Source organism: Eublepharis macularius, chromosome 18 (genome assembly GCF_028583425.1).
Source record: "Eublepharis macularius isolate TG4126 chromosome 18, MPM_Emac_v1.0, whole genome shotgun sequence".
NCBI lineage: Eukaryota > Metazoa > Chordata > Lepidosauria > Squamata > Eublepharidae > Eublepharis > Eublepharis macularius.
In genome coordinates this window covers 39,901,226-39,925,920 of record NC_072807.1, presented here as the reverse complement: position 1 = coordinate 39,925,920, position 24,695 = coordinate 39,901,226, and the positions used below count along the sequence as shown (strand labels likewise).

Genomic DNA, 24,695 nt, shown 5'->3' with positions numbered 1-24,695 from the left:
TGAATGTTGTTATTGTTATTATATATTCATCCAGCTGCTCCTTGAAGATTGACAGTGGGGGGGGAGACCCCCACCCCCAGGCACCCGATCCCACTGCCTACGCACTCAGTTGTCTCGCGCGCTCATGTTCAGCTGAATGACAGAAGTGCCAATACAAGGTGTTGTGGCATCAACCCCCAGGCTGCACAGGGTCTGTCCGCCAGCCTTGGAGGAAATGCCACAGGGCAAGACATCTTCCAAAACTCTTGGTCAGGATCTCTCAAATGACAGGATGTGGGCACAGTGAGGGCCACTTATGGCCACTGAATTTTTGAAAGGGTTGATTTAAAGTACTCAGGTTCCAGCAACCAGTTTTTGTGCCATATTTGAAGACAGCTGGCCCTCCAAGTTATCTCAGAAAAGCACACGGATACGGTAAGTCTACAAAGGCTGGAGGGCTTCATGTGAGTCTGTGCAACAGTGTGTGTCATTCTCTGGAGGCATCCGGATTTTTTTTGGTAAATGTCCGTGGTGGACCCCTTCATGCAATTTAAAAAGAATAAACCAGGGCGACAGTGCTGTCATTTTGTCACCTTCAGCTCCTCCTAACAATTGTGCAGGAGTTGGGGGACAAGAGGGGACTACTTCTCCTGTGCTTGGCTGAGCCGCGGGGGATGCAAAGTGCCAGGAAAAGCCCTTACCTTCTTTGAGGATATCTATGACGTCATTTGCATTAAAGCTGAGTTCATCCGTGTCTTGAGCGTCGTAGGCGTACAGTGCCCTGCACTGGGGTACCTGAGGCTTTGGCTTCGGCTGGGGCTTTGGTCTGCCTCCTGCGGGGGTGGGTCGGTTTGTAGTCTGCCTGCGAGCTCTAGGGAGACAGGTCCAAAAGCCATTAGGGGTGTCGCCCTAGAACCGGGCCTAGTTTGCCATCCTATCGGGCCCTTCCCTCCCTACAAGGAAGCCTTGTGAAACCATACATCTTTATCTTGCCTTTTCTCCAAGGAAGCCAAGTTAATAGCTTCTAGTTTTTCAGGCAAACGTGAAACATTTGCCGCTTTCTAGTCTTCAGTCTGCCCGTGGGAAGAAACAGGATTAATAAAAGAGGGGAGGGTCAAAGTCAGGCCACAGCGCACACATTTTTAGGAGCGATGGCTTTATTTTTGTTGTTAGGACAACAGCTGCTCCAGAAGTCAACCAGATGGGGTTTCTTCTTGCAGCGTGTTTGGAATGGCTCTTAGCCACAGGGCTTTTTTTCAGGGGGAATGCAGGCGAACGGAGTTCCAGAACCTCCTGAAAATGGTCACATGGCTGGTGGCCATTTTCTCTGAGGGCAACCCACTGAGTTCTACCACCTCTTTTCCCAGAAAAAAGCCCTGCTTAGCCATGTTAGCAAAGTGGTTCCACAGTAGCCTGCCTCTGGCAAGCAGAAGCTGGGGAGGGCTGATGAGGCTGTTGAAGGGCTTCTCAGTGGCACCTCGGGAAGCAGCATGTACTGGGTGGACCTTTGAGCATCTCGAATGAGGCTCTTACGTCCTTAAATGTTAGCGATGAACCAGAGTCCCAACAGCATCACAAGTAGAAAAGCACCAGCAGGGGGTGCTACAGGTTGGCTTAGTCCTTCCAGAGAGTTCTTAAAAATTACAGCCCAGCTCTGGTGGTGTTTCCGAGGGGCCACTTCAGACGACAGTGGAGATGTGCAAGCCGTACGTGAACCACACTGATGGAAATGCAGGTCCAGTTTTAAAATGGCTCACTTTTTATGGTAATACTATTTAGAGACTGGAAGGCCTCCTTTGGCAACACACATCGGTTGCGGTTCTGGGACAGCCCTTTCCGCCTACTAGCCACCGGCAGTGTGGGCTGCCTCAGATAAAAGGGAGGAACTTCACCAGAGGAAAATCGACCACCTGTAAAATGGTCCCCTGTATCAGAGATGAGTTAACAAAATCAAGGCCCGTCAAGCATTTTAACAAGGGAAAAGATACACTGACGGCAAGATCAGATGAAGCATTGTGTGACGAGTCCTGGGGTGGCTGCAAACCTGTTTGCCCACATGAAGCCAGACTTTGTACGTTTGTCTTGGAACGCACACGCACAACCAGCGGCTGCCCAGATAAATCCAAGCTGCTGAGCCTGGCATGAATATTTTCTCTCGTCCGTTAAAAGGTTCTGCAGAACGGGAGCGTAAATCAAGTGATCCGAGCAGCACACTGGGGCACTTTTAAGGGACTGGAGTTCATCGAGTGCAGAGCCTCTTCACTGACCCAGGCAGTGGTGGGAGAGTCAGTCAATCGAAAGGCCTTGACTGGCTGCTCAGACGTCATTCAGCCAATGAAGCTAAACAATTCAACGCATGTGATGCGCACAGCACGACGCTTACCCTGCAGCACCTTGATCCGGCACCTTGAGGAAGTCCAGGCTGTCTGGCTGCTGAGAAATTCTGCCCGCTCCTCCAGAGACCTGTGGCAATGGCGGGCATGCCATGCTTGTGTACAAACTCCTTTGACTGGCTCGCTGGCCTGCTGAGCCTTGAGGGTGCAGTACAAGCTGTGGGGCTTTTATCACCCCGTTTTGCTGAAAACCTAGAAGCAATGCAAAGCATGAACGCCAAGGAGGGCATGACCTCCATCTGGGGAGCAGGTGCTCCTCTGAAACACTCTCGCCATTCTGGAGCTGTGGCTTAAGCAAGCTTCTCTCTCAGTGATGCCGCACCACCCGTGTAAGAGGACGAGCCCTCCCGGATCGCTGCAGCAGGGGACCGTCCAGATGTTGCTTCCAGACCTGCAAGCAGGGCATGAAGGCAGCAGCCCACCCCGGACGGTTCTCCTACAACTGGCTTTGAACGTGGAGGTTCTGTTCAGCTTTCAGAACTCAGCCACTGATGGATTGTCTCCATGTATTTGTTCAAACCTTTTTAAACATTCCTCTAAGTGAGGGGCGGTCTTCACATTTTATGGCAGAGGTGCATATAGCCACCTTTACTTTAAAAACTAAAAATATCTAAATGCTTTAGCCTTCCTTTGCATGGAAAGTGCTCCAATCCCTGACTGTTTTAAGTGGTATTTTCTAGAGCTTTTCTAGCTCAAGACCTTTTCTCCACTTTCAGAACTTTATGGCTTCGTCCATTAATCACCATGAAAAATATTCCAGAAAATATTTATGTTCAAGTAGGAAGTACTAAACGCTATGAAGTTGCGGTAATCATAGTTAGTTAGAAGTAACTTCTAATTGTAGTTAGGAGTAATTTTAGCACATGCAAAATTTGGACCTAGAGAAATATTCTGAACACTCACCAGGCGGAGGTGGAGCGGCCCTGGAAGGGTAGTTGTGGCCTTGCGTCCTGTTGGAACTGCCTCTGTTTTGGGTCACGTTCCGTCTGGTGGGTCCTAAAAGGGAACACGGAATACTTTGTGAAGCGGCCAGCTTCTGTCAAGTAATGGATGACAGTTAGTAGCCGTTCCTTCAGCTCTGAACATCGTCATACTTACGGGAGTTTTTCGGAAGTCCTGGCCCAATGCTGACCTGCAGCACTTTATTACTTGGCTTGAGAATGGCCACATCTCCCTGGCCTTGGCTGAACTGCACTTGGCGAGACCCTCCTGCACTCCATGGCCCCCAGGTCTCCTTTTTCAACTTCACTTCAAGCCTAGCGCAAGCATATACAAAATGCAGTTATTACACGGTCAAGAACGTCACTCAACTTTGCAAGCAAAGGACAGAATTTTCCGGCCTGGAAAGCAGCAGGACTTCTCCCCAAGGAATTGCATCTTCAAATATAGAAACCAGAGCTATGTTACACGTCCCAAAGGCATCGCTTAGTCTGCAGAATTTCCATCTCTTTGAGAAGTTTATTTAAAAAAAAAACCCTTTCCCCTGCTTGTTAAATTATGGACTTCTGCGTTATTATTTGCATTTAAAGACACCCAGGAAATATCATCAAAATATATTCAATTTTTGAGACTCCATCAAAATTCCAGCAGCAACAGATTAAAAAACACACACACACACACATTCCAAGACTGGGTTTTATGTCAAGTTAACTTTGCAGAATCCCACAAACAGGGGTAGGTTGTTTATATTGTACAAACTAAAAAAAAATGTTTCTATTGTACCAAAAATAGTAACCCAAACTGGGCTGTGATCTCAGTCATTGAACAATATCATAGTTGAAGAAAAGAAAGAGAAAAGAAGGCGGCTATCTTCTTGGGAGCTGTGGGAATCCTCTGGGGCAATGAAACTACAGGGGAGTTGCCACTGCCCCAGAGGATTCCCACAGCTCCCAAGAAGATAGCGGCCTTCTTTTCTCTTTCTGTCCCATGATTTGAAGGTAAAGGAAACTTAGGGTGGCAGGGAATATGAGTGCTAGAAAGCAACACCCAACATAATGGCCCTGACTGGAGCAGCAGCACCTTGGCTCCTGGGCCCAATCCAGACCTCCCCCAGCACAGAAACGGGCCGCATGATGGAGATCTCGCTATAACCCAGTCCCTTGGCTCCTTCTGCTGAATCTCATCGGACTTTCCACACTGTTGCTCCTGAAAGAACCTGCTCAGCGTGGGAAGGGGAGGGGAGCTTCCGGATAAGATCCAAAAAGGGACACGGGAAAGGATTCCTCGCTCTTCCGGAGACTCGGCTACCAGCTGCCTGTTGAGGGATCCCGAGACAATGGCACTGGATGCAGGGAAAGCCCGGCTGAAAAAGGAAGGAAGCGCCCGGGCAAGAGCGCTACTCACGTGTTGCTACATTTCAGAGGCAGCTTCCTTTGCGTTTTCTCCTCATAGCGTTTTGACAAAAGGCTTAAAAACTCCGTTTTGAAGATGCATTCCAGCAGACTGTCGTACTCTTGCTCATGGAGAACAAACAGATCGTCCTGCATGGGGCTGCAGAAACAGATGGGGCACGAGAAGTTCAAACGGTTGAAACGAGATGCGCACGCGTCTGTCTGAGTTCTCTCTTAAAATGCCCACTTCCTAACACGTTAGCACACCTGAGCAGGTCCAAGAAACAGAACCAAGAATAGGGAGATGCAGAAAAAAACAGACTTGGTTTTTACCGGGGGGGGGGGGGGCAGGAACAGGAAGCAGGTATAGTCCCTGTGCTACTGTGCTCTCAAACGCATCCCCTTTTGCTGTGTTTCATGTAAGAGAATGGATGCTGCTCACCACAATGTGGAAAACTCAAGTGCAGCAGTTGAGCCGGGGCAAGGGGGTACCACACTGCCCTCCCCAGACCACTAAACAGCCCCTCATGCCCTCTGCCTGGCTCCACGCTCTGCAGTTCGCAGGCCTTCGTTCCTCCATCACCAGTCTCGGTGTTTGGGAACCACTTTTAGTCCAAATAACCCCACAGAGTTCTCCTCTGCCACATCCGAGTACGCACAAAGAAGGGGGTTTAATGCGGGTGGACAATGGAAGCGATAAGCTAAATTAGAAGCTTTGCTTCTATAAGGAAAGGAGCCAAGCCCCAGCGGGGAAATGTTAAAGTAGTCCCAACGAGGGGGAATGCCGGAGTGTGCAAAGCAAAGGATTTAAGCCTAAATTGAAGGTTTCGAGCACCAAACCTCTGGGCCAAACGATGCGTAACAGGGGAGCAGCGCTACCCCGCCATCACCCCCCCCCCCCAGCTTCATGTGTAGTTTCACTCCTCCCTCGCTGACAAGAGGCCCAACTTCCATATGCTTTGGAGGCTATAACTGACCCAAAGGAGTATCAAAAAGGAGTGCTGCCCGTTAACATCCCACCCTGTTGAACGGCCTGCCTGAGGAGGTCAGGTGAGCCCCCCCCCCCCACCGGCTTTCTGCAAACCACGCAAAACCAAGTGATTCAAAACGGCTTTTTACTCAGACAGGAGGGCTGTATTGTAGGGAGGGGGTCTCGGATGATCCGCGAATGAGTCAGGAACCAGAGACTTCACCACTATGTTGTATTGGATTCCTGCTAATACTATGTGTCCTTGTTTAGGGAAATGTCTTTGAAACTGACTATGCTAATCTCACACTGTGTGATCCATCTTGAGTCTTAGTGAGAAAGGCAGACTATAAATGACATAAATGAATTGAGTAACTTGTGGCCCTGTTCACTGGGCTGGGGGGCTCCCTCTCAACCCCTGCCCCCTCCGCCTCCGGCGGTCAAGGTGCTGGCAGCACGAGGGGCGCTTGGGCGCGCAAGCCACGCGCTCTGCCACTGAGCTACAGCTTTTCCCTCGCCTCATTTTTAAACTTCATTTACCCCCCACCTTTCTCCTCAGTAGGGACCCAAAGAGGCTCACAGCATTCTCATTTTCATTTTTTCCTCACAACAACCCTGCAAGGTAGATTAGGCTGAGTGTGCGTGACTGGCCTAAGGTCACCCGGCAAGCTTCCGTGGCTGAGCCACGATCCTAGGCCACCCCTCTAGCCACTCCTCCACCCTGGCTCTCACAGTGCCTCCTGATACCGGAGGGTTGTTGGGATTCTGGGACAGGCAGAACTGGATCTGATCACTTAAAATCGATCAGTTATGCCTTAACTGCCCCCGGCCCTGATCCCCTTTCCCAAACAGCTGCTGCAGAAGTGTGGAATCAGCGCCCCCCCCCCCCCCCCGGTGTGTGTGTGTGTCCTGAAAGGATGCTCAGGGGGCCTCGGAGAGGGGAGTGTAGGAAGCAGCGTCTGAATGCAGCCAGAAATTCTGCCCCATCCCTCCTGGCCAGCCAGTCCGCTCCCGGCTTTCCAGAAAGGCCGCACAGACCTTAAAGAGACAGAAAGGATCCTCTCCACCTCAATCCGCCGCTTCAACACCTCCTTCACGAGGCCTCGCTCCGGGCCCTGCTTCACCTTTTCCCGCCCAATCAGGTACACGCACTTGGGAGACAGGATAAGGTCTCGCTTGATGCCCTAAAAAGACAGCGATCCAGAGGAGTTAGCCGTGTTAGTCTGTAGTTGCAAAATAGTAAAGAGTCCAGTAGCACCTTTAAGACTAACCAACTTTATGTAGCATAAGCTTTCGAGAACCACAGCTCTCTTCATCACATGCATCTGACAAAGAGAGCTGTGGTTCTCGAAAGCTTACGCTACAATAAAATCCCCAGAGCCCCTGGGGATGGGCGGTATATAAATTGAATAGATAAATAAATAAAACTGGTTAGCCGTAAAAGTGCTGCTAGACTCTTTTTACTATTTTGAAAAGACAGCGCATCTCTGAAGGCTTCTGCTCTTGCTGCCGACAGGAACCAGAGCCAAGCGCTAATCAGGTGCAGGCTGAATTCCCACGGGCTGAGCAGCAGCAGCCCTTCCCTATAAACTGCGCAGGCCTCTGTCCGCCCCCAATTTTACTGCCGTAATGCCACCCCAGAGGAGCCCCTGGCCGTCATGCTCCCACCCATACCTTAAACCGCCGGTCGTATTTGGTGACCGTGTCGGCAAAGTCGATCTTCTCCCGCTTGCCCAAAAACTGGCGCAGTTCTGGGCGCTCCTCCATGCCGATGTAATCTCCCACAAAGTTCCTGTTGATGCTGTTCCGCCTCCTCTCTTTCTTGTTCAGCAGCAGATCAGAGGCTTTAAAGGGAAAACGTGTACGCCTGAATTCCTTTGCTGAGATTTCCTAAACCTGCACCAGTCGTGTGGGTTGAAAAGCAGTTGGGGAAGAGGGAGGGAGTCCCCCACCTACCCACATAATTTATTGCTTTATTTATTGAACTTCACCTGCAGCTTCAGAAGCTCTTTTGCTTGGGGGTCGGTTTGTTTTTTAAGCCAGGAGGAAGCCCTATGCAGGTGCGCCCTGCCCTAAGCTAGCCGCCTTTCTGGCCTGGCAGGTTTCTTTATGGCACCAGCGGCAACTGCAGACAAACCGCCTCCCCACCCCCCAAATCTAGAACCAAGAGAGTTTAGTCCTTAAGCTGAAGTGATACCAAGGAATGCCCCCAAATCCATTTCCTGGGCAGAAAGGGCAGAACTTGCAAAGCACTGCCTCCTTCAGGAAGCTTCCCTGCCCACCCCGATGCTGCTTCTACTAATTGTTCTGTGTCCAACATCCATGCAGGTGGGGGAGTTTGGTGCAGGATGCAGCTTCCGCTTAAGAAAAAAAAAGCCTGTCGCTTTCAAGATGACAGAGAGATGTTTGAAGGCCTGTGAGCAATATATGCTGAAGCCGAAACCTCTTCTGGGGCTTCAGTGCTCTGCAGATCAAATCCCTCACCATGTCTGGCAAACACAAAAGACATTTTGCAAAATAAGGAAACGTGCACTATTTATGCCACTTGCAGAATCCAGCTTTTCTTGGGGCGTAACTCGTAGTTTGATTTGTTTGTTTTAAAGCACAAAGTGTTCTCTGCCCTTCTAATACAGCAATTTCCACACCCTGTGCTGAAAGTGGGCCCTGATCTTCAGTACTCGAAGGGGGTTAAGCCCAGCACCTTTGTACCTGGACCCTGCCACACAGCAGCTTCTGGTGCATTGCAGGAGATGGGGAATGGGTGGGTCTCACATGGCTAGCAACAAGCAACCGTTTCTCAGCAGGTCAGAATTGGGGCAACACTGGCATGGCACACATACAAGAGATGCTTCGTCTGCCCCGCTGTCACCATAGTCTGTCCCCAGCTGCAGTTGCTGCAGTTTTCTGGGACAGCTCAGGTGCTTTGCCCCACTGCCAGCAGTAACAAAATACCTTCTTCTCTCATTTGTACATATTTCTTCCTGGCCACGTATTTCCGCCACGCTTTCTGGATGGCCCGTGCGTAGCCATCATATTTTCGTTCTCGCATCTCCTCCAGCAGAAATAACTGCAACCAACCAAACAGACATTGGTACATTTTAAAAAGGGCAGACACGTACAGCTGGTGGGAAAGGGTTGCATCATCATTTTGTTTGTTGTATTTTCATCCTGCTTCCCAGCCAAAAACTGCACAACAAAAACAGCCCACAGCAATTTCAAGCCAATGCAAACATCAGCTGGAATCCAATTTTTAAAAGGTGCTGAGAGGGGGATTCTCAGGAAGGCCTGGAATGAGGCTTGGCGGAAGAGCAACTGGCTTCTGCCTCCTCTCCCCCTGGCCTTGCAGTTGGCAACTGCTCACTGGAGACCCTCTCAAGTGGCCTTTGAATGGAGGCCTCCACTTAACCACCAGGCAGCGCCTTCTTAAAGATTACTGTCATGCCCCAAATTACCATAAGGGGGGAGGCGTGAACCAGAGGAAGGCGATCTGAGGAACGGTTCCACAGTTATGGAATTCCCTTCCAGTCCTTCATCATAACCTGAAGAGGAACTGTTTTCCAGGGAGGTGCGAGAACATAACTGCAGCTGTGCCGTGAGGTCAAGACCTCCACGTTCCGAGGCAGATTAAGAGAGGCGAAGGGGGCCGGCATGGGCCAAAATCCCCTGCTCTTTTGCAACTCAGGTTCATTTCAAAGGGGCCTGTGCAGGAGACCATCTGGGTGGATTATGCCCCATATTAACTGGTGTGCATAGGTTAGTACCATCTGGATTTCCTTTCTTTGGCCATCCCTAATGGAACGTTGTGAAAAGTAGCTATTATGGCATTAATGCAGACAATGCCAAGTTGGGGGGCTGTGGAATTGCACAGGAAGTCCCACAGACCATGGCCGAGGTTCTCCTTCCTTCCAGAGGCAGGCCTCTGAGCAACCAGCAAGCGAGTCAAAGGAGGATATTTTTGGACTTCCCAAATAAAAGAGCTCATCTGAAAGTTCAAACAGATCTTGCCCGTCTTGCTAGTTTCACATCTGCTTTCAAACTGCACAAGAGAAAGGAAATGATTACGGCTAACAGAGACTCACAGCATCTGTTCCATGTTCTAATTGCTCAAATTCTGGTTCAAGAGCTTCCACCACCACCATTTGCAGAGAGGAAAATACGGGCAGAGAGAAAAGCCATGCAGAGCTGAGCTCCAGCTCAGAGAGTGGCCCGAGGAGTGCCCGGGTCCGCATCCCTAACACCAAACCGCTTGCACAGCCCAAGGCACGACGCCAGCCTCCGTGGCTCACAGCACTCCACACACCAGGCTCCTCACAGCTTTGGCTGAGGCCAGAAGATTGTGGTTGGGGTGACAGTTTCCATGGTACATCTGATGGCTAAACAGGGTTTGGTGGCCAGGACTGGAGCAAAGCGTTTTGGTACTCATGGAAAATGCAAATGGCACCCTGCCTTTCCCGCTCATCCACCGGGATGTTCTCTTGTCCAAATGGACAAGAGTGCAGAAAAGCTCCACCTCCTGGTGGTGTGGACCCCCCCTGGGTCTGACCCATCAGTCTCAGTTTCTAAATTTGCTCTTCAGCAAGAGAAAAGCATTTTGTGGTACCTTAAAGACTTGACTGGCTTTGAGGGTGTCTTTCATAGTCCTGTACTGGGTGCAGGTTAAGTACGTGGCAGCAAGAAAAGGGGCCGTTTCTGCATTGGGGAATGTCCTCCCTGGCACAGACTTCACGGGTAGGGCTCTTCCATTCTCCCGTACACTTTGATTTATGGCTCCTCGTTCTCATTTAAAGCAATAAACTTGTTTGTTTTTATTTTATTCCAGAGTTTTGCTATTTATGTGGCTTTAAAAAAAATTCAACTTACAAAAAGAGCAAAGGTAGGGAACAAGTTCTTTAAATTAAAAAAGTGAAATAAAAACTGCACAGTCATTATAGCCTGATGCATGTCAGCAGATGCATAACACAAGCTCCAGCCCAAGAAAGTTAAGCCATAACAACTCTGTTGTCAAAGTGCCACAAAGCTTTTTCTGTACGACCAGACTTGACTCAGCTTCCCTTCTGGAATTTGCCAGGAAGATGTGAAGAGAGGACTGTTTTCAGCCCACCTCCTCTTCCCAAAATAATCAGCATGCCTCCCCTTTTTCTTAGCTGCAGGAGGGAGTGGCAAAACAAACCTGTAGCTCCCAGCGACACTGCGGGCGCTTGTTTCCTCCCAGCAGCCGCACTAATTGCAGCGTCTCTATCAAGGCACAGCAACTTGGTCTCATGCAATTAGAGCCACTCCAGAAAACCCCAGCCCTTCCTTCCGAAACACACAAACCGAGATGATTACAAGAAAAGCCGTCAAACAAACAAACAAACAAACAGAAAGCAAGAGAGGTCATGAAAACCAATCTTTCATTCCCGCTGCGCTCTTGGCCCTCCCAATCGAGAGATGCAATTAATAAACAGTATTTTTTAAAAAAACTTTGATCAACTACAGATGCAACACAGATGCAAACTGGGAAGCAGCCTCAGGAATATAATCTCCTGCCCCAGACTGGGGGAGGAAGATGAGGTATTTCCAAGGCTGGCTCCTGAGCTGCAGACAGACAGCGCTGCCCCGAAACTGTACTTTAAATAACTTGTGTAGGGCTTATCTACACTACAGGCTTCAACTGCTTTCACAGTCATTCCCCCTTTCCAGGAAACCCTGAGAACTGTAGCTGTACAAGGGGGCTACAGATTTCCAGTGGAGAATTGTCAACAGCTTCACAAGACAATTGCAGCAGTTTGGTGTAGTGGTTAAGAGCAGCAGGACTCTAATCTGGAGAGCCAGGTTTGATTCCCCACTCCCACTTGAAGCCAGCTAGGTGAGCCTGGGTCAGTCACAGAGCTCTCTCAGCCCCACCCACCTCACAGGGTGTTTTGATGTGTGGTTAATAAAAACACACTTTGTAAACTGCTCTGAGTGGGTGTTAAGTTGTCCTGAAGGGCGGTATATAAATAGAATGTTATCATCATCAGGATTCTTCAGGGAGGAATTGTGCTCAAAGTAGACATTATGACTTCTGATGAATTGGGACCAGATTTCTGGATCCAACTGACATGCTGTACAGTCACACAGGAGCTGCGAGGGACTGTTTTTTAAATAACCACAGAGGCCCAACTTTGCTCATGATTGGCGCAGGAGGGTCTTTTGCCTCCCCCATGCTGTTTTTTCCCAGCCACAATGGCGGCGGTGGGGGGGGCGTGTTATTTCCAACCCTGGTCCCACTTATTAAAAGTCAGTAACATCTAGTTTGAGCCTCAGGGAACAAAGCAAGATGCAATCCTTAATTCTCTGAATTAAGCCTGTGAGGTGGGCCCCGTTACTCCTATATAACTGCCAAAGCACCACAGGGGTTAAAGGCATGAGCTGTGAGCTGAAGTCTCAGCTTAGCAGACCTGGTATTGCTATGGAACAAATGACAGATGCTGCGCACAGAACCCTTGGGAAGAGCTGCAGAAACCTGGGGCTGACCGTCACCTCCTCCTCCTCGGTCCACCTGCCAGGCCGCTGCATCAGCAAGCATCAGCAAGCAAGCTTCCTCCCAGCAGATGACCCCCCTGCCCCCTGCCCGTGTGCTGCAGTTCGAGCAAGCTGAAGAGCTGGCAAGCACAAGGAAGCCGCTCTCTGGAGAGCGTGCTCAAAGAGGTCAGGGCTACAGACTTACAGACTCTGGCGCCTTGATGAAGATCTTTGTTCTCCCCAGCTGGTACTGGTCAGGATCCATATGGACCGAGTGGAGCAAGTGGAGAACTCCTTGCTTCTCGTCCCCTTTCCAGGAAGGCCAGGTTGCTTTGGTCAGGATGGCGTACCTTGGAAGAAGGGGGGGGGAACAGCCCACTAAGACGTCTTGCCTCCCACACCCGGAGAACAGGGATGAGACTGCGCCACGGTCAGAAATTCATCCCTGTGCATTGCAGTGCTTACAAAACAGCCAATGGGAAGCTCCCTTGCTCTGTAATGAAGCATGCACCATTCGAAAGTGGAAGGGCTAAACAGGGGATTCTTAAAAAAATACCCCAGGTGTGAACATTTGGCTGTTGTATATCATTGGAAGGGGCTTTGGGCAGCAAACCCAAAGTTAGAACACCCCCCACCAACACCTGCCCAGCCTCTGCTCTAAGACCGCAGCACTTAAGTGGTCCCACTGTCTCTTTCATAGGAAGCTGTCATGTGCAAAGTCAAACCATTGGCCCACCACTTAGCTCAGTATTGCCGTCTCCAACTGGCGGCAGCTCTCCAGGGTCTCAGGCGAAGGAGGGTCTTCCACAGCACCTGCTCCCTCATACACTTGGGATTGACCCTAGGGCCTTCTGTAGGCAAAGCAGCCGCTGGGCCATCATTTCTTGGCCCCTTTGCTATGCAGGCTGCTGGCTAAACTGGAGATCACACCACCCTATATTTTTGTGCCTGCCATTATTGTCTACAGTTGCTTCTTTTCCTCCTCCCTTCCCCTACTTTTGCCTCGAGCTTCTCTTGTAACCATGCCTCTGTCTTGAGAGGCGCTGAGCACCTGCACGGCATGCAGAAGGTCCTGAGCTCAGCCTCCAGCCTCTCTGGTTTAAACGCTCTCCAGCAGGAGAGCTGCAAAAGACTCTGCGGGGGGCACTGGAGAGCGGCTGCCAGATGAAGCAGGCAAGATTGTGCTTGAGGGACCGAGGGGCAAGTGCACAGGAGGCAGCTTCCTTGTACACTTTGTAGACCTCGCAGGAACAAGAGAGGCAGCCGCACAGATGCAGCACATCCAGCCGAGGGAAAAACCAGACTGACCGCAGCCTAAGCCGAGCCACATAATCAAGAAGGTTTATCCGTCAAGCTGGTTTCTGTGCCTTTCCAACTCGGAGTTGTTCACATGGGGATTTCCCCCTTTTATCTTCATTGCAATGCTGTGAGACTCGTTGGCCTTAGAGGGGGAGAATGTGTTTGAGCCAGGGAGCTTCCAGCTGAGAAGGAACCAGAACCCTGTCAGATCGAGAATGCTCCTCTGCTCCACACTGGCTCTCCCGTAAAGAGATTGCACCACCACCGGATATCGAGTCGTCCTCCCAAAATGGCAATGAGAGCGAAGGATGCAAGTGACTTGTGAAAAAGCACTCAAAAAGTCAGGGGCTGACTAGACAGTTTGGGGAGCGAGCTCTTTGACCTGAGCGGTTTGCTAGGAGTGCTGAGCATCACAGGAAGACTAACACTACCATTCTGGGACGGGGTGGCGTTAGCATTTCTTCCCTCCTCCACAGCTGCCCAAAGTGTCTTTATTAAATGCGCTGCCTTCCACCCTTCCTCGGCACTGGCAGGGAGAAGCCCTCCTGCTGGAATTGCAGGACAAGAGAAATTCCGGCGTGCAGACGGAAGAGAAAGAAATCAACCGGTTATCCTCAAGAGAGGTGCTGAGAGCAGGCACACATGCGCGCGCACACGCAGCAGGAGCACTTAGTCTCCCAACTTGGACGGCTCTGCACAACCAAGGAAGGGGGACGAGAGAGGCGATGTTTTTAGAGCAGTGGGACAGGTCTGAATACACCCTCACTCCATTCAGTACAGCTGTGCCTTGGGAATTTGCCCGATTATTTCAAACACAGCCAGTTTGAAATGGGTAAAAAAAAAAAAAACCAGAGCAAAGTGGATGCAACAAGAGAAGTTTGTAAAGTGGTGGATGGCTGTTAAAAAATGTACATGTCCTTAAAAAAAACAACAACCCACAGTCACAAGAGTCAGTGGGCAGCCCATTGTGTGCACAGAGAAGGGTAAAAATGGCAGCGGAACCGAAGTTAGACTTGCTGGCAGGTAACGCAGACTGGAGGTGAGGAACCCACCGCAGCTGCTCTTAAAACTGACTCTATGTTGGCTGACAAGAAAACCAGAGCGCTGATTTAAACACACCCGCACCACTTTAGGCTTCTGTTAGCCTTAGCCTAGAGAGAGAACCTGGAAATGTTTTCAGGACTTAACAACTTTCCCTCCCCACTTAATAACCACTTAAAGGAAGGAAGCAACACTTGAAAGACGGTACCTCTGTAGGAATTTTTTGAACACTCGCCTATAGGCGTAACCTGCTCGCCGTACTCGAATGTTTTCTTTGAGCCCGAGATACTCCACTTGATGTTTCACTCTGTGGGAACACAGTTGGAAATTAAATATGTTTAGCTGAGGTTTGAAGTGGGGAGTGGGGGCAGGCCAGGGGAGGAAACAAGAGCCACTGTCAAAGTATCTATATAGGGTAGGAAGGGGAAACGACTGGTTGGCGCTGGAGGAAGGGAAAAAGCAACAGTTTTAAGTGACAGTCAAGCAAGTCTTTACTGATAGCAGGAAAGAGGCTGCCTTGTTCTGAATGAGATTGTAGGGCTGCCAAGGGCTGCCTCGTGCCCTCCTGCTGGCACATCCCCTGACCCTTTTACGGGAGATGCTAGGATTGAACTTGGCCTTCCATGGGCAAATCTGGTACTTGACCACTGAGCCACAGCCCAGCCTCATTGACAGGGAGAGCTTAAGTCCAGTCAGCTATTGAAGTATGCTGGTTTATACGGCCATCAAAATATCTTCCAGCTCTGCTTCTGGGTTGTCGCCAAGGAAAGAAGAGACTCTTCAGACCTAAAACTCTTGAGTGTGCAATTACAGACCATCACTGAAGAGAGAGTGACCAGTGCTGCATCTTGCAATATTGTAAGGACGAGACATGCAGACGTCAACCAGGCTGCAACAATGCATCAGAGCTATTTTGCTGGATAAAACGAGTTTGCTTGTGGAAAGGCGCATGCTCTAAGATAACCCATTCTAGGAGGAGCCTCTCTCGGGATTAAAGAGTCTTCCTTGGTCCTTGTTAAAATCCTGCAGTTCAGCCATACCCCCCCCCCCGGCCAAGCTCTGGTGTTCTTATATTAACAAATAAAGACTCCTGAGATTTCTAAGTCAGCATTAACTTTTTTTTAAGGTTCTCTTCAGAGATTAAATTGTTTAAGAATATATCACATCTGGCTGTCAACAAAAGCCACGCCTGTCATTCAGCCAGGTACTTGTGGCAAACAAGAGAAGCACCCGAACTCCAGCTGAAATGAAACAGACCTGAACTCCCATGTGCCTAATTCTCAGGGGCTGACCTGCAAAGGAGAGGGCCCCCCCCCCACACACAAATTCTTTTCTCAGACAAAAGGGAAAAAACCCTCTCAGAAAGTTCTGTGGAGTTTGACACTGACTGCTATGGGCAAAGCAGTAAAAATAAAAGGAATAATACTGTTTCCCCACCAGCACCACCACAGCATTATTCCAGATGTGACCAAGAGGAAAATGTATAAACAGGAAAAGACATTGGACAACCGGCTCTTGTTACTACTGCTCCACCCGGCGGCTTTGGAGTAGTAAGAATTATCCGAATGCAGAACATTTTAAAATGTGGACCACTTTTGAAAGAGCTGGTGGAGGACAGGACAGCATGTCCTGCTGGAGGAAATGGCTTGCAATACATGGCAGTTTGAAAACTTAACATAACTGGAGGGCACGACTTCCAGAGCAGCCTGGGATGTCGCCAGTGGAAAAACCGCTCCCCCCACCCCATCCCTTCTGTACAGTGAGCAACGCAAAAGGAATGTCTCGATTCAGAAAGAAACCACACACACACACACACACACACACACTCACTCTAATGGGCAACACATCCTGTACTAAGAGAACTTGCAAACACACTCATCTGGGAAAAGTCCAGCAAGCCGTAATCTGGACATCTGGAAAAGTGGCAAAACGTGAAGAAAGAAAGAAAGGTTTGAAAATAAAATTGCAGATTTTAAAAAATGTGGCTGGAAAGGGGGATTCCCACAGCTGGTCAAAGTAATACTTTGTTAAAGTCAAAATATAAGCAATGTTGCTGCTCTTGCTAATAAATGCAAATATTTTGGACCTGCTCCGATGATGATGATGATGATGATGATGATGAAAATAATGTTATATACCTTCCCTCAGGACAACTTTACACCCATTCAGAGCGGTTTACAATGTGTGTTATTATTACCCTCACGACAATCCCCCTGAGAGGTGGGTGGGGCTGAGAGAGCTCTGAGAGAGCCGTGACTGACGCAAGGTCACCCAGCTGGCTGCAAGCAGAGGAGTGGGGAATCAAACCCAGCTCTCCAGATTAGAGTCCTGCCGCTCTTAACCACTATGCCAATAGTTTCTCTAACTGTCCTTGATCATCTCAGCTGTGGTACCAACAATTCCAATGGTGAATTAAAAAATTAATGTTATGCACGGGAAAAGTGGGTTGTGGGCATGACCCAGCCGACGGCTGTGTGGCGCAAGCTCCGTCTGAGTGAATGGGATTACTGGTGTGTGTGGGGGGGGTGGTTTCCACTGGGCAGGAGAGCTCCCCACGGGGTCAGGACCCAGGGTGAGCAAATGAATCAGGACTCGCATCCAGACATGAAAGGATGCACTCTGTGTGGGGTTCCCTCACCATCATCTCAGCCCAAACAGACCCAGAGCATGTCTGCTTGTGTGTGGCCGGGCTGCCAAGTGCCAGGGGTGGTCCTCTGCTGTGACTTTCAGAGGCAGCGGCCGTGAACGTCGGTCTTTAGTTAGGACTCGAGCATTATATTCTCTCTCCCGGATTCTTAAGGGTTAACCGTACCCCTCTGCTCACTGCAGGGACTTCCTCAGAAGGGAAGCTCCATACGAGGCTTAGTATCCGCCTATGGCAGTTCCATCTCAGAAGAGGTGTCTCCCCTGCTCTCTCACCTGCAGGAGGAAGCCTCTTCTATGATGGGACCTTCTGCAGGGCTCACACAGAGGACCTAGGAAGAGCCAGGGGCCACCACTGACTTCCTGTGCTCACCCCCCCCCCTCCAAAATCTGGCTTATTTATACCTGCTCTCTTCCCAGTCTCGAGGCTTCTTGGTTTCATTCGGCTTGATGCAGCGGATATAGTGAGGAGTGCATTTCATCAGGGTGCCCACAAGGTCGTTGGCTTGTTTCTGCAAAATTGGGAGTATGTTGAGATACCAGCCAAACTAAGCGAGTTTCTGCACAGCCGATTCTGCTGTCCCCCCTCCCCTTTTTAATTAGAAAGTAATTTCACTCCATTTTCTGAGTTCAAACAGCCCATCTCAGGACAGTTTCATAACGTTGATGCAGGCAGGCAGTTTTGCTGACCTCATCCCAGAGAAAGGAAAGCTCTCCAGTTTGCCATAAACAGCAGCTGTCTCTCCTAGAAGCTTTGGCTGCATTCCACAGTGGCTGTTACATATGCAGCTTTCCCACAGGGGTCAACAGGTGATCCAGAATTCCACCCGACAGGTGTGCAGCTTGGCTGACACAGGTGGGAAGTTGCGGCGTGGGGCTGGGGGGCGGGGGAGTGATAAACAGCAGACTTAAGAATCTCCCTATGTACGGCCAGTGTCAAATGACCAAGCGAGGTAAAAAAAAAAAAATCCCAACACCACAACCCTGCAGATATCCCTTCCCAGGTCATCCCAGGCAGAATCCTAGCTGCAGTTTGTTTGCCCTGAGCAAGGAGGTCAGAGGCGTAATTGTTTGTTGTTTGCTGCAGTGAAACCTGAACATTCAGGGACTGGGTCTGGAATACCCCCGAGGATCCAGCTCCCCTCCCAGGACTGCAGCCCCAGACTGACCTGGTCAAGATGGAACACACCTTGATTTTGCTGCCAGCGGTGGTTGGGCGGCCCTTCTTGTCGGCTTGGAGGTTTTCTGGAAACAGGGCCTTTATAAAAGGCCTGCAAGAAGAAGAATCAGAAATGCGTCAGCCAGCCTGTCACTAGAGAACAAAAAGACATTGTTGGCACTGAATGACACAAGACAGCTTCAGCAACGTGCAACGACTTGTCCGCTCTGCAGGTCTCTCCCCCATTCATGCTCACATCAGCCGAAGGCCATCCGTTGGACGAGTAGTCAACAACTTGGGAAATGAAGTTCAGTGTTGAGAAGTGTAAAGTGATGCACACTGGGACAAAAAACCCCCTAAACATACGCTGATGGGCTCTGAACTGGCTGAGACTGAGATGGATAGAGATTTTGGAATTGTAGTGGAAAGCGCGATCAAAATGACAGCTCCGTGTGCGGCACTGGTGGAAAAGGCAAACTCCATGCTTGGAATTATTAGGAACGGGTGTGCAGTTCTGGTCGCCGGATCTCAAAAAGGGACAGCAGGTTCTGGACAGACAAAACGAAATACTTCTTGACTCAATGGGTGATTAAAACGTGGATTTCACTGCCTGTGGGTGTCGTGATGGCCACAAGCATGGATGGCTTTAGAGGGAGGAGATTCATGGAGACGCCCATCAGTGGGTATGAGCCGCGGTGACTGAAGGGAGCCTCCTCATCCAGAGGCAGTCAACCTCTGAACACCAGTGCTGAGAGGCAGCCATAGGACAGCGCCTGGGTCTTAATGAATCCTAGGGTTGGAAGGGGGATCTCCAGGGTCATCTAGTCCAACCCCTGCACAATGCAGGAAATTCACAACTACCTCCCCACGCACAACCATACCCGAATGAACCCTGCTCCATGCCCAGAAGACGGCAAAACACGGTCAGGATCCTCAGCCAAATGGCCTGGGGAAAACTGCTTCCTGACCCCGACGTTGGGGTTGGCCATTACCCTGGGCGTGCCTTGTTCGTTGGCCCTCCAGGGCAGCTGGTTGGCTGCTGTGTGTAATGGGATGCTGGACAGGATAGACCACTGGTTGGAACCAGCAGGGCTCAGTTGCTTTTACGTTCATCCTGTTACCCTGTTCAGCAACCAGAAGCCGCTGAGAAGGGGAGCCCTCTTCCACTGCGAGGGTTTGCTCCACGTACTGTTCCTCTCATTCACGTCCTTTTAGGAACAGAAATGCTCTGTTTCCAAATCCTGATTTCTTGTGAGTGATAGTTAAGGATTTGGTGTAGGAGCAGCCGTGCCCTGAGCCCATCTTAAGTGCAAGACAGCTCATCTTACGTACAATTCACTGCTTTGCATGAGCTCGATCAAGTCCATGAAGAGAACATCTCGGTTCCTCTCACAGAATCCATCCATGTCGTAGGACACCTGAGGAAAGAAGCAACACAGTAACTGCTAGACACACCGCAGGATGCTGCTCTTCCAGCAAAAGGGGGGGGGCTGTTTGCAACTTGCCGCGGTGCTGGAAACTGACAGAGCTCACGGAAGGCGACACGCAGAAGCAACAATTAAAAGCTTCGAAGCCGTCATTTGCTTTGGTGAAGTGGTTGTGGAGGGGGCAACACATGCAGGAGGCAGAGGAGAAGGACAGCTTTGCTCTTTCCTCTCTCCAAATTGCCCCACCCAATCGCTTTTCTATGGGGAGCCACAGGAGGGGAAGGGACAATTCGGAGCAGGAAAAAGGAAGGTAGGGTAGGGGCGAGTGCCCTCCATCACTTCTCCAGTCTCACCAATTTCCCTTCCAAAGATGCTGCTCTAAAACAAGCAAATATTTCAGGTTTTTAAACAGCCACACAGCAGGCAGGTAGCCCTAAAATCTCTGGCACGAAGTAGGTAGGGTGCTTGCTTGCTTGCTGAACTTTCCCTCTCTAATAAAGAAGATAAATAGAGGGGGAGCTTGAAGGCCCAAGGCTGCCTTTTCTAGCACAGGCCCAATAGCCTGGATCTGGGATTGCCTCTGAGATCAGCCCGAAACAGAATCAGGCTTCCCCTTCTGCAAAGAGAGTGCACAGCGCACCTTCCCTGCATAATGGTGTATGATGAAGCCCTGGTTCCAGCTGTTGAAGTGCTCGTGAGTCCCGATTTGCATCTGCAGCTTCTGCAGCAGGGTCTGGTCAGCCCCCTCGCCCACAGCGTGCATGGTGGCGCAGACGTCGTCTAGAATGCTCATGATGCCTGGGGGATTCTGAAGGGAGAGAAGCAAAAAGAAGAGGAGTGGGGGAGGGGGGGAGAGACAGCAGCAGATCATATACCGGCTGGATATTAGGAAAAACTTTTTCACGGTCAGAGTAGTTCAAAGGTGGAACCAGCTGCCTAGGGAGGTGGTGAGCTCCCCCTCACTGGCAGTTTTCAAGAAGAGGCTGGATGAATACTTGTCAGAGATGCTTAAGGCTGATCCTGCACTGGGCAGGGGGTTGGACTAGATGGTCTGTATGGCCCCTTCCAACCCTATGATTCTACGATTCTATGATTCTATATATACACAATTCTCCCCCCAAATAAGTCATTTGTAGCAAACCTTTTTATTTTGTCCTTGGTGTTAATATATGTCCGCCCTCTGGGGAAGGGTCAAGGTTACTTTTCAACTCCGACAGAATCAAAAGTAGCTGAAGCAGCCCATTCACAGCCACGCTAACAGCACACCAACTGTTTCTTCACAGGAGGGTAGAAGCCTTCCTTGGAGTCGGCAGTGTTCACCTGTTTGCCCAGGTGTGCCACTTCCTTGCCAAGCAAGAGCACAATAATCCCACAGTGGCCTGATTTAGGAAGACGCTCTCCAGTGCCACTGGGTATTGCATTTTAATTTTTAAAAATTACTCCGCAGGGGTGAGCCCTCCAAAGAATTCTGCCCAGTTGATCAGGGACAAAATACATCTTTCCGACCGAGTTCATCGGCTACAAGAGAAGCCCATGAGGTTGGCCGCTTTCCGCTGGAAGGTCATGCTGCCACTTCCTGCTCCCCTGGGACCTCTGCTCTCAAAGCGTGAGCTGCATCCTCCGCCTGGGGCGGCACAGAACCAGCACGGGAGGAGCTTTCCTAGCTTCATGCTTTCCAACCAAAGCCAGCAGGTAATAAAATGTCTGATGAATTTGGGGTGGCAAAGCAGGAAGCCAGGAGCAGACTTAGCAATTCCATCCCTGAAATCTATGAAGATTACATTGTTCCTGTTTTCAGTTGCCCATCTGTGCAGTTGCTGGACTAAACTACTGGCTGCGTACACACACAAGCAGCAGTGTTATTTCAGGAGAGCTGGAAGAACTAGGAAAGCTGGAGTCCCCCCCCCCCCAGACTAGCCCTTGCCTCTGAAAGCAGCAACGGGTTCTCTTTGCAGATTCCCAGATCCGAAACCTCAGAAGGTTCAGGGGGCGGCTGCCGTATTCTGCACTAGGTACAGATGTGCACATCGTTTATGCTTCACAAGCTTATATTTGGGATTACTGCCGTTCATTTTAATTGATCTCAATAGGGGAAAGAAATGTTTTGCACTAGTGTTGCTCTCTGTTGCATTGTTACACTACTGTGCCATTACATCATCACACACACCCCAACTCTGCCTTCAAGGACAGATGCACGAGCTGGGAAAATAAAAAGAACCCTTCCCGTACTTCCTCTGCCTGCCTCTTTCCTCGTAACTCCTAACCCTCCCTCCGGCGCTTAAAGGTGCTTTAACTAGACAAGCTACTCCAATGGCTGCATGACCGCCCTCCCCAAAGCAGCAGTAGAGGGAGAAAAATACTATAGCGGGAGGAGGGCCCATAAGCACAGTTACGTTTGGTTGCAAGATATGTTTGACTTCGATAATCGGAAAGCGTTTGTGTCAGTTTAGTACTTGACTCTGTTCACCTCCCTCAGACCTCCCTGAAACAGACTGCCAACCACCAGAGAAACAAGGGACATTTATTGCTATTCTCCTTTTCTTTGCTAAATATAACAAAGGTTACTTTTATCATCTTATATTGACTTAAATGTTACAGTCTGACCATGTGTGTACGAAGTTCAGACTTCAGTTTTCTCCTGTAGGTGTCTAAAACTTTTGCCACGGGAAGACATGCTCACCACTTTATTCTCTATGAGATCACAAACGATTTTATTGTTGAAATAATCAATAGGTGTCCAGCGAATTCCTTCTTGCACATATTCTTCCTGCAACAAAGAAAAAGGATCCCAGAATTCAACAGAGAGAGATGGGGCTGCACTGTTTTGGGAGAGAAAGAAAGAAACATACATGGCATACAAAATGGCAGGCAACAACAGGGAAGAATGATAAAAGTCCTTCTCCTTCCCTTCCAAAAAGAAACACAGGGAGGAAATGGAGAAAACACCAGTCCTTCCACTGAAACGGTGGTGCCAACACAAATGCTACAGGCTGCGGTTTTCCATTTCTGACGGCAAGTCAGCATCCACAGGGGAGGGAGGGAAGACAAACCACATGACGGGCTGATGACTCTGACGCAGGAGTCGCTCTTGGGTCATTGTACTGGAGGATGAACCTGCCAGCAGCCCAGCCCTGTGTTTACTTTTTTAGCTCGGCTCGCTAACCACAATTGCTCTCTCTCGGTCTGGCTTTGCAAGGCAGCAGCTGAAAGCCCACCCAGCCCTCAAAAGACAGGGCGGCAGCTCCCGTGGAGCCCGGCAAAGCAAGGCTCGGGGTTTGTTTTTACCTGCTCTGCCTTCAGCGTCAGCTCGATAAAGATCTGCTGCAGCTTCTCGTTGACAAAGTTGATGCAAAACTGTTCAAACCCGTTTTTCTGAAAGAAAACGGCCCATCAAAACATTAGCCCCCAGCCCTTTGACCAAGCCGATCAAATGGTTTTCTGTGAGAATTTCGCAATATGCAAAACTCAGCAGCTGAGCTTTATGTTCACACTGTGAACCTCATTGGAATGTTTATGTTATTTATAGTCCGCCTTTCTCACTGAAACTCAAGGATTATACAGCATAAATCAATACAGTCAACAAGATGGGACATCCAATAAACAATGCAGTCTGAAATCTGAAAGCAAGCAGAAATCTGAAACAAAGCCTAAGCATTAAACATCACATGCTAAACATTACACGAATTACACAGTAGGAGCATATTTACAGTATACAGCATACAGTATACAGCAGTATAGTCCACAGTCCCTATTCCTTTACCAAAGCATCTTTTTTAACCATTTCATTACCAGTGTAAAAAACCCCTCCTGAATAATTCAGTTGTCCACAGTTTGCAGAGAGTGGGAGCCTTCCTGATCTTCTAAAGGCAGGCCATTCCACAGGGTAGGGGCCACCACAGAGAAAGCCCGGGTACGGGCAGCTGTCGATTTTGCCCTTTTGCAGGGTGGCACCTGCAGGAGACCCTGTTCAGATGAGCGAAGCTGTCATGGCTCACTCTCCAAATCTAATTCCAAGACAGAACTCCTTAAGGGGATTCCTGCTTACAAAACTGCCGTGTTTGGTCAAGCACCCAGAACGCTCATGAGCATCTTTTTTCTGCTTCTTCAAGCAGAGCCTGAATTTTGTACTGCCTTGTATAAATGGTTCCATTTCAAAGGATTCTCATTTCCACGGAAAGACTAAAAATGGTTCAGTGGTGGAGCGTGCGCTTCGCATGCGGGCAATCTTAGGAAAGTCCATTCTCGGCCCGAAACTCTGAAGAGCCGCTGCCGGTTAAGAGTAGATGATACTCAACTAAAAGGATTCACAGTCGGTGTCGTGCAGGTCCTTATGTTGCATGATTGAATGTGACCTTGGAATATTTCCCTACAAGCCAATCCCAACAAACCACTTTCCTAACGTTCTGTCACACCGTAGAACTCAGGATGAGTTCAGTAAAGATGACAATCACGGAGAGTCACCAGAGGCATGGAGAAGTTCACTCCTTGCCAACAATCCTTTTACTTTCTCCTGTACTAAAGGAAGGGCAGCCATTCGTTCCTCTGGGGTAGGAATATTCTGCTTAAGAGACTCTTTTGCAAGCCTGCCTTCTGCGCCCCAGAAGAAAAGGTGGCCCGGTCCTCAGTACCAGCCCTCCCAGACTCCAAGCAGCAACAAGCCCACCCTTTGCATTCCCAGGAGGGGGGTGTCTTTCCACGATGCATTCCACGATGCTGTAGTAGTCCTTGCTGCATCCCGAACTCTAGGGAACTCCTCCCTCGCAGGAGGAGAATTTCTTTCTTCTGGCAGAAGGAAATATTTTTCTGTAGCCACCAAAACAGTTCACAAGCATCTTGGACTTTACCTGAAATATTTCAAAGCCGTAGATGTCCAGGACACCAATGTTGTAGTCTTCATGATCCTTTTCCATTGCCTTATTAATGGACTGGTAAACAGAGAAAAGAATTTACGAGGAACTGTTTAATCCGACA

General features: G+C 49.6%; 1 protein-coding gene across 1 annotated transcript in view; it reads right to left on the bottom strand.

The window, feature by feature from the left end:
- MYO1E (myosin IE) overlaps positions 1 to 24,695 on the bottom strand; it is a 74,816-nt gene that overhangs the window by 2,015 nt on the left and 48,106 nt on the right. Inside the window, exons 11-27 of the mRNA XM_055002491.1 lie at positions 24,569 to 24,649; positions 23,010 to 23,096; positions 22,405 to 22,491; positions 20,365 to 20,532; positions 19,630 to 19,715; positions 18,328 to 18,409; positions 17,544 to 17,650; positions 14,704 to 14,802; positions 12,361 to 12,505; positions 8,622 to 8,736; positions 7,344 to 7,513; positions 6,708 to 6,853; positions 4,716 to 4,862; positions 3,471 to 3,628; positions 3,276 to 3,368; positions 2,363 to 2,564; positions 681 to 850 (exon numbers count right to left, since the gene is read on the bottom strand). Coding sequence (XP_054858466.1) covers positions 681 to 850; positions 2,363 to 2,564; positions 3,276 to 3,368; positions 3,471 to 3,628; positions 4,716 to 4,862; positions 6,708 to 6,853; positions 7,344 to 7,513; positions 8,622 to 8,736; positions 12,361 to 12,505; positions 14,704 to 14,802; positions 17,544 to 17,650; positions 18,328 to 18,409; positions 19,630 to 19,715; positions 20,365 to 20,532; positions 22,405 to 22,491; positions 23,010 to 23,096; positions 24,569 to 24,649 — 2,143 coding nt within the window. The remainder of the gene's footprint in view (positions 1 to 680; positions 851 to 2,362; positions 2,565 to 3,275; positions 3,369 to 3,470; positions 3,629 to 4,715; positions 4,863 to 6,707; positions 6,854 to 7,343; positions 7,514 to 8,621; positions 8,737 to 12,360; positions 12,506 to 14,703; positions 14,803 to 17,543; positions 17,651 to 18,327; positions 18,410 to 19,629; positions 19,716 to 20,364; positions 20,533 to 22,404; positions 22,492 to 23,009; positions 23,097 to 24,568; positions 24,650 to 24,695) is intronic.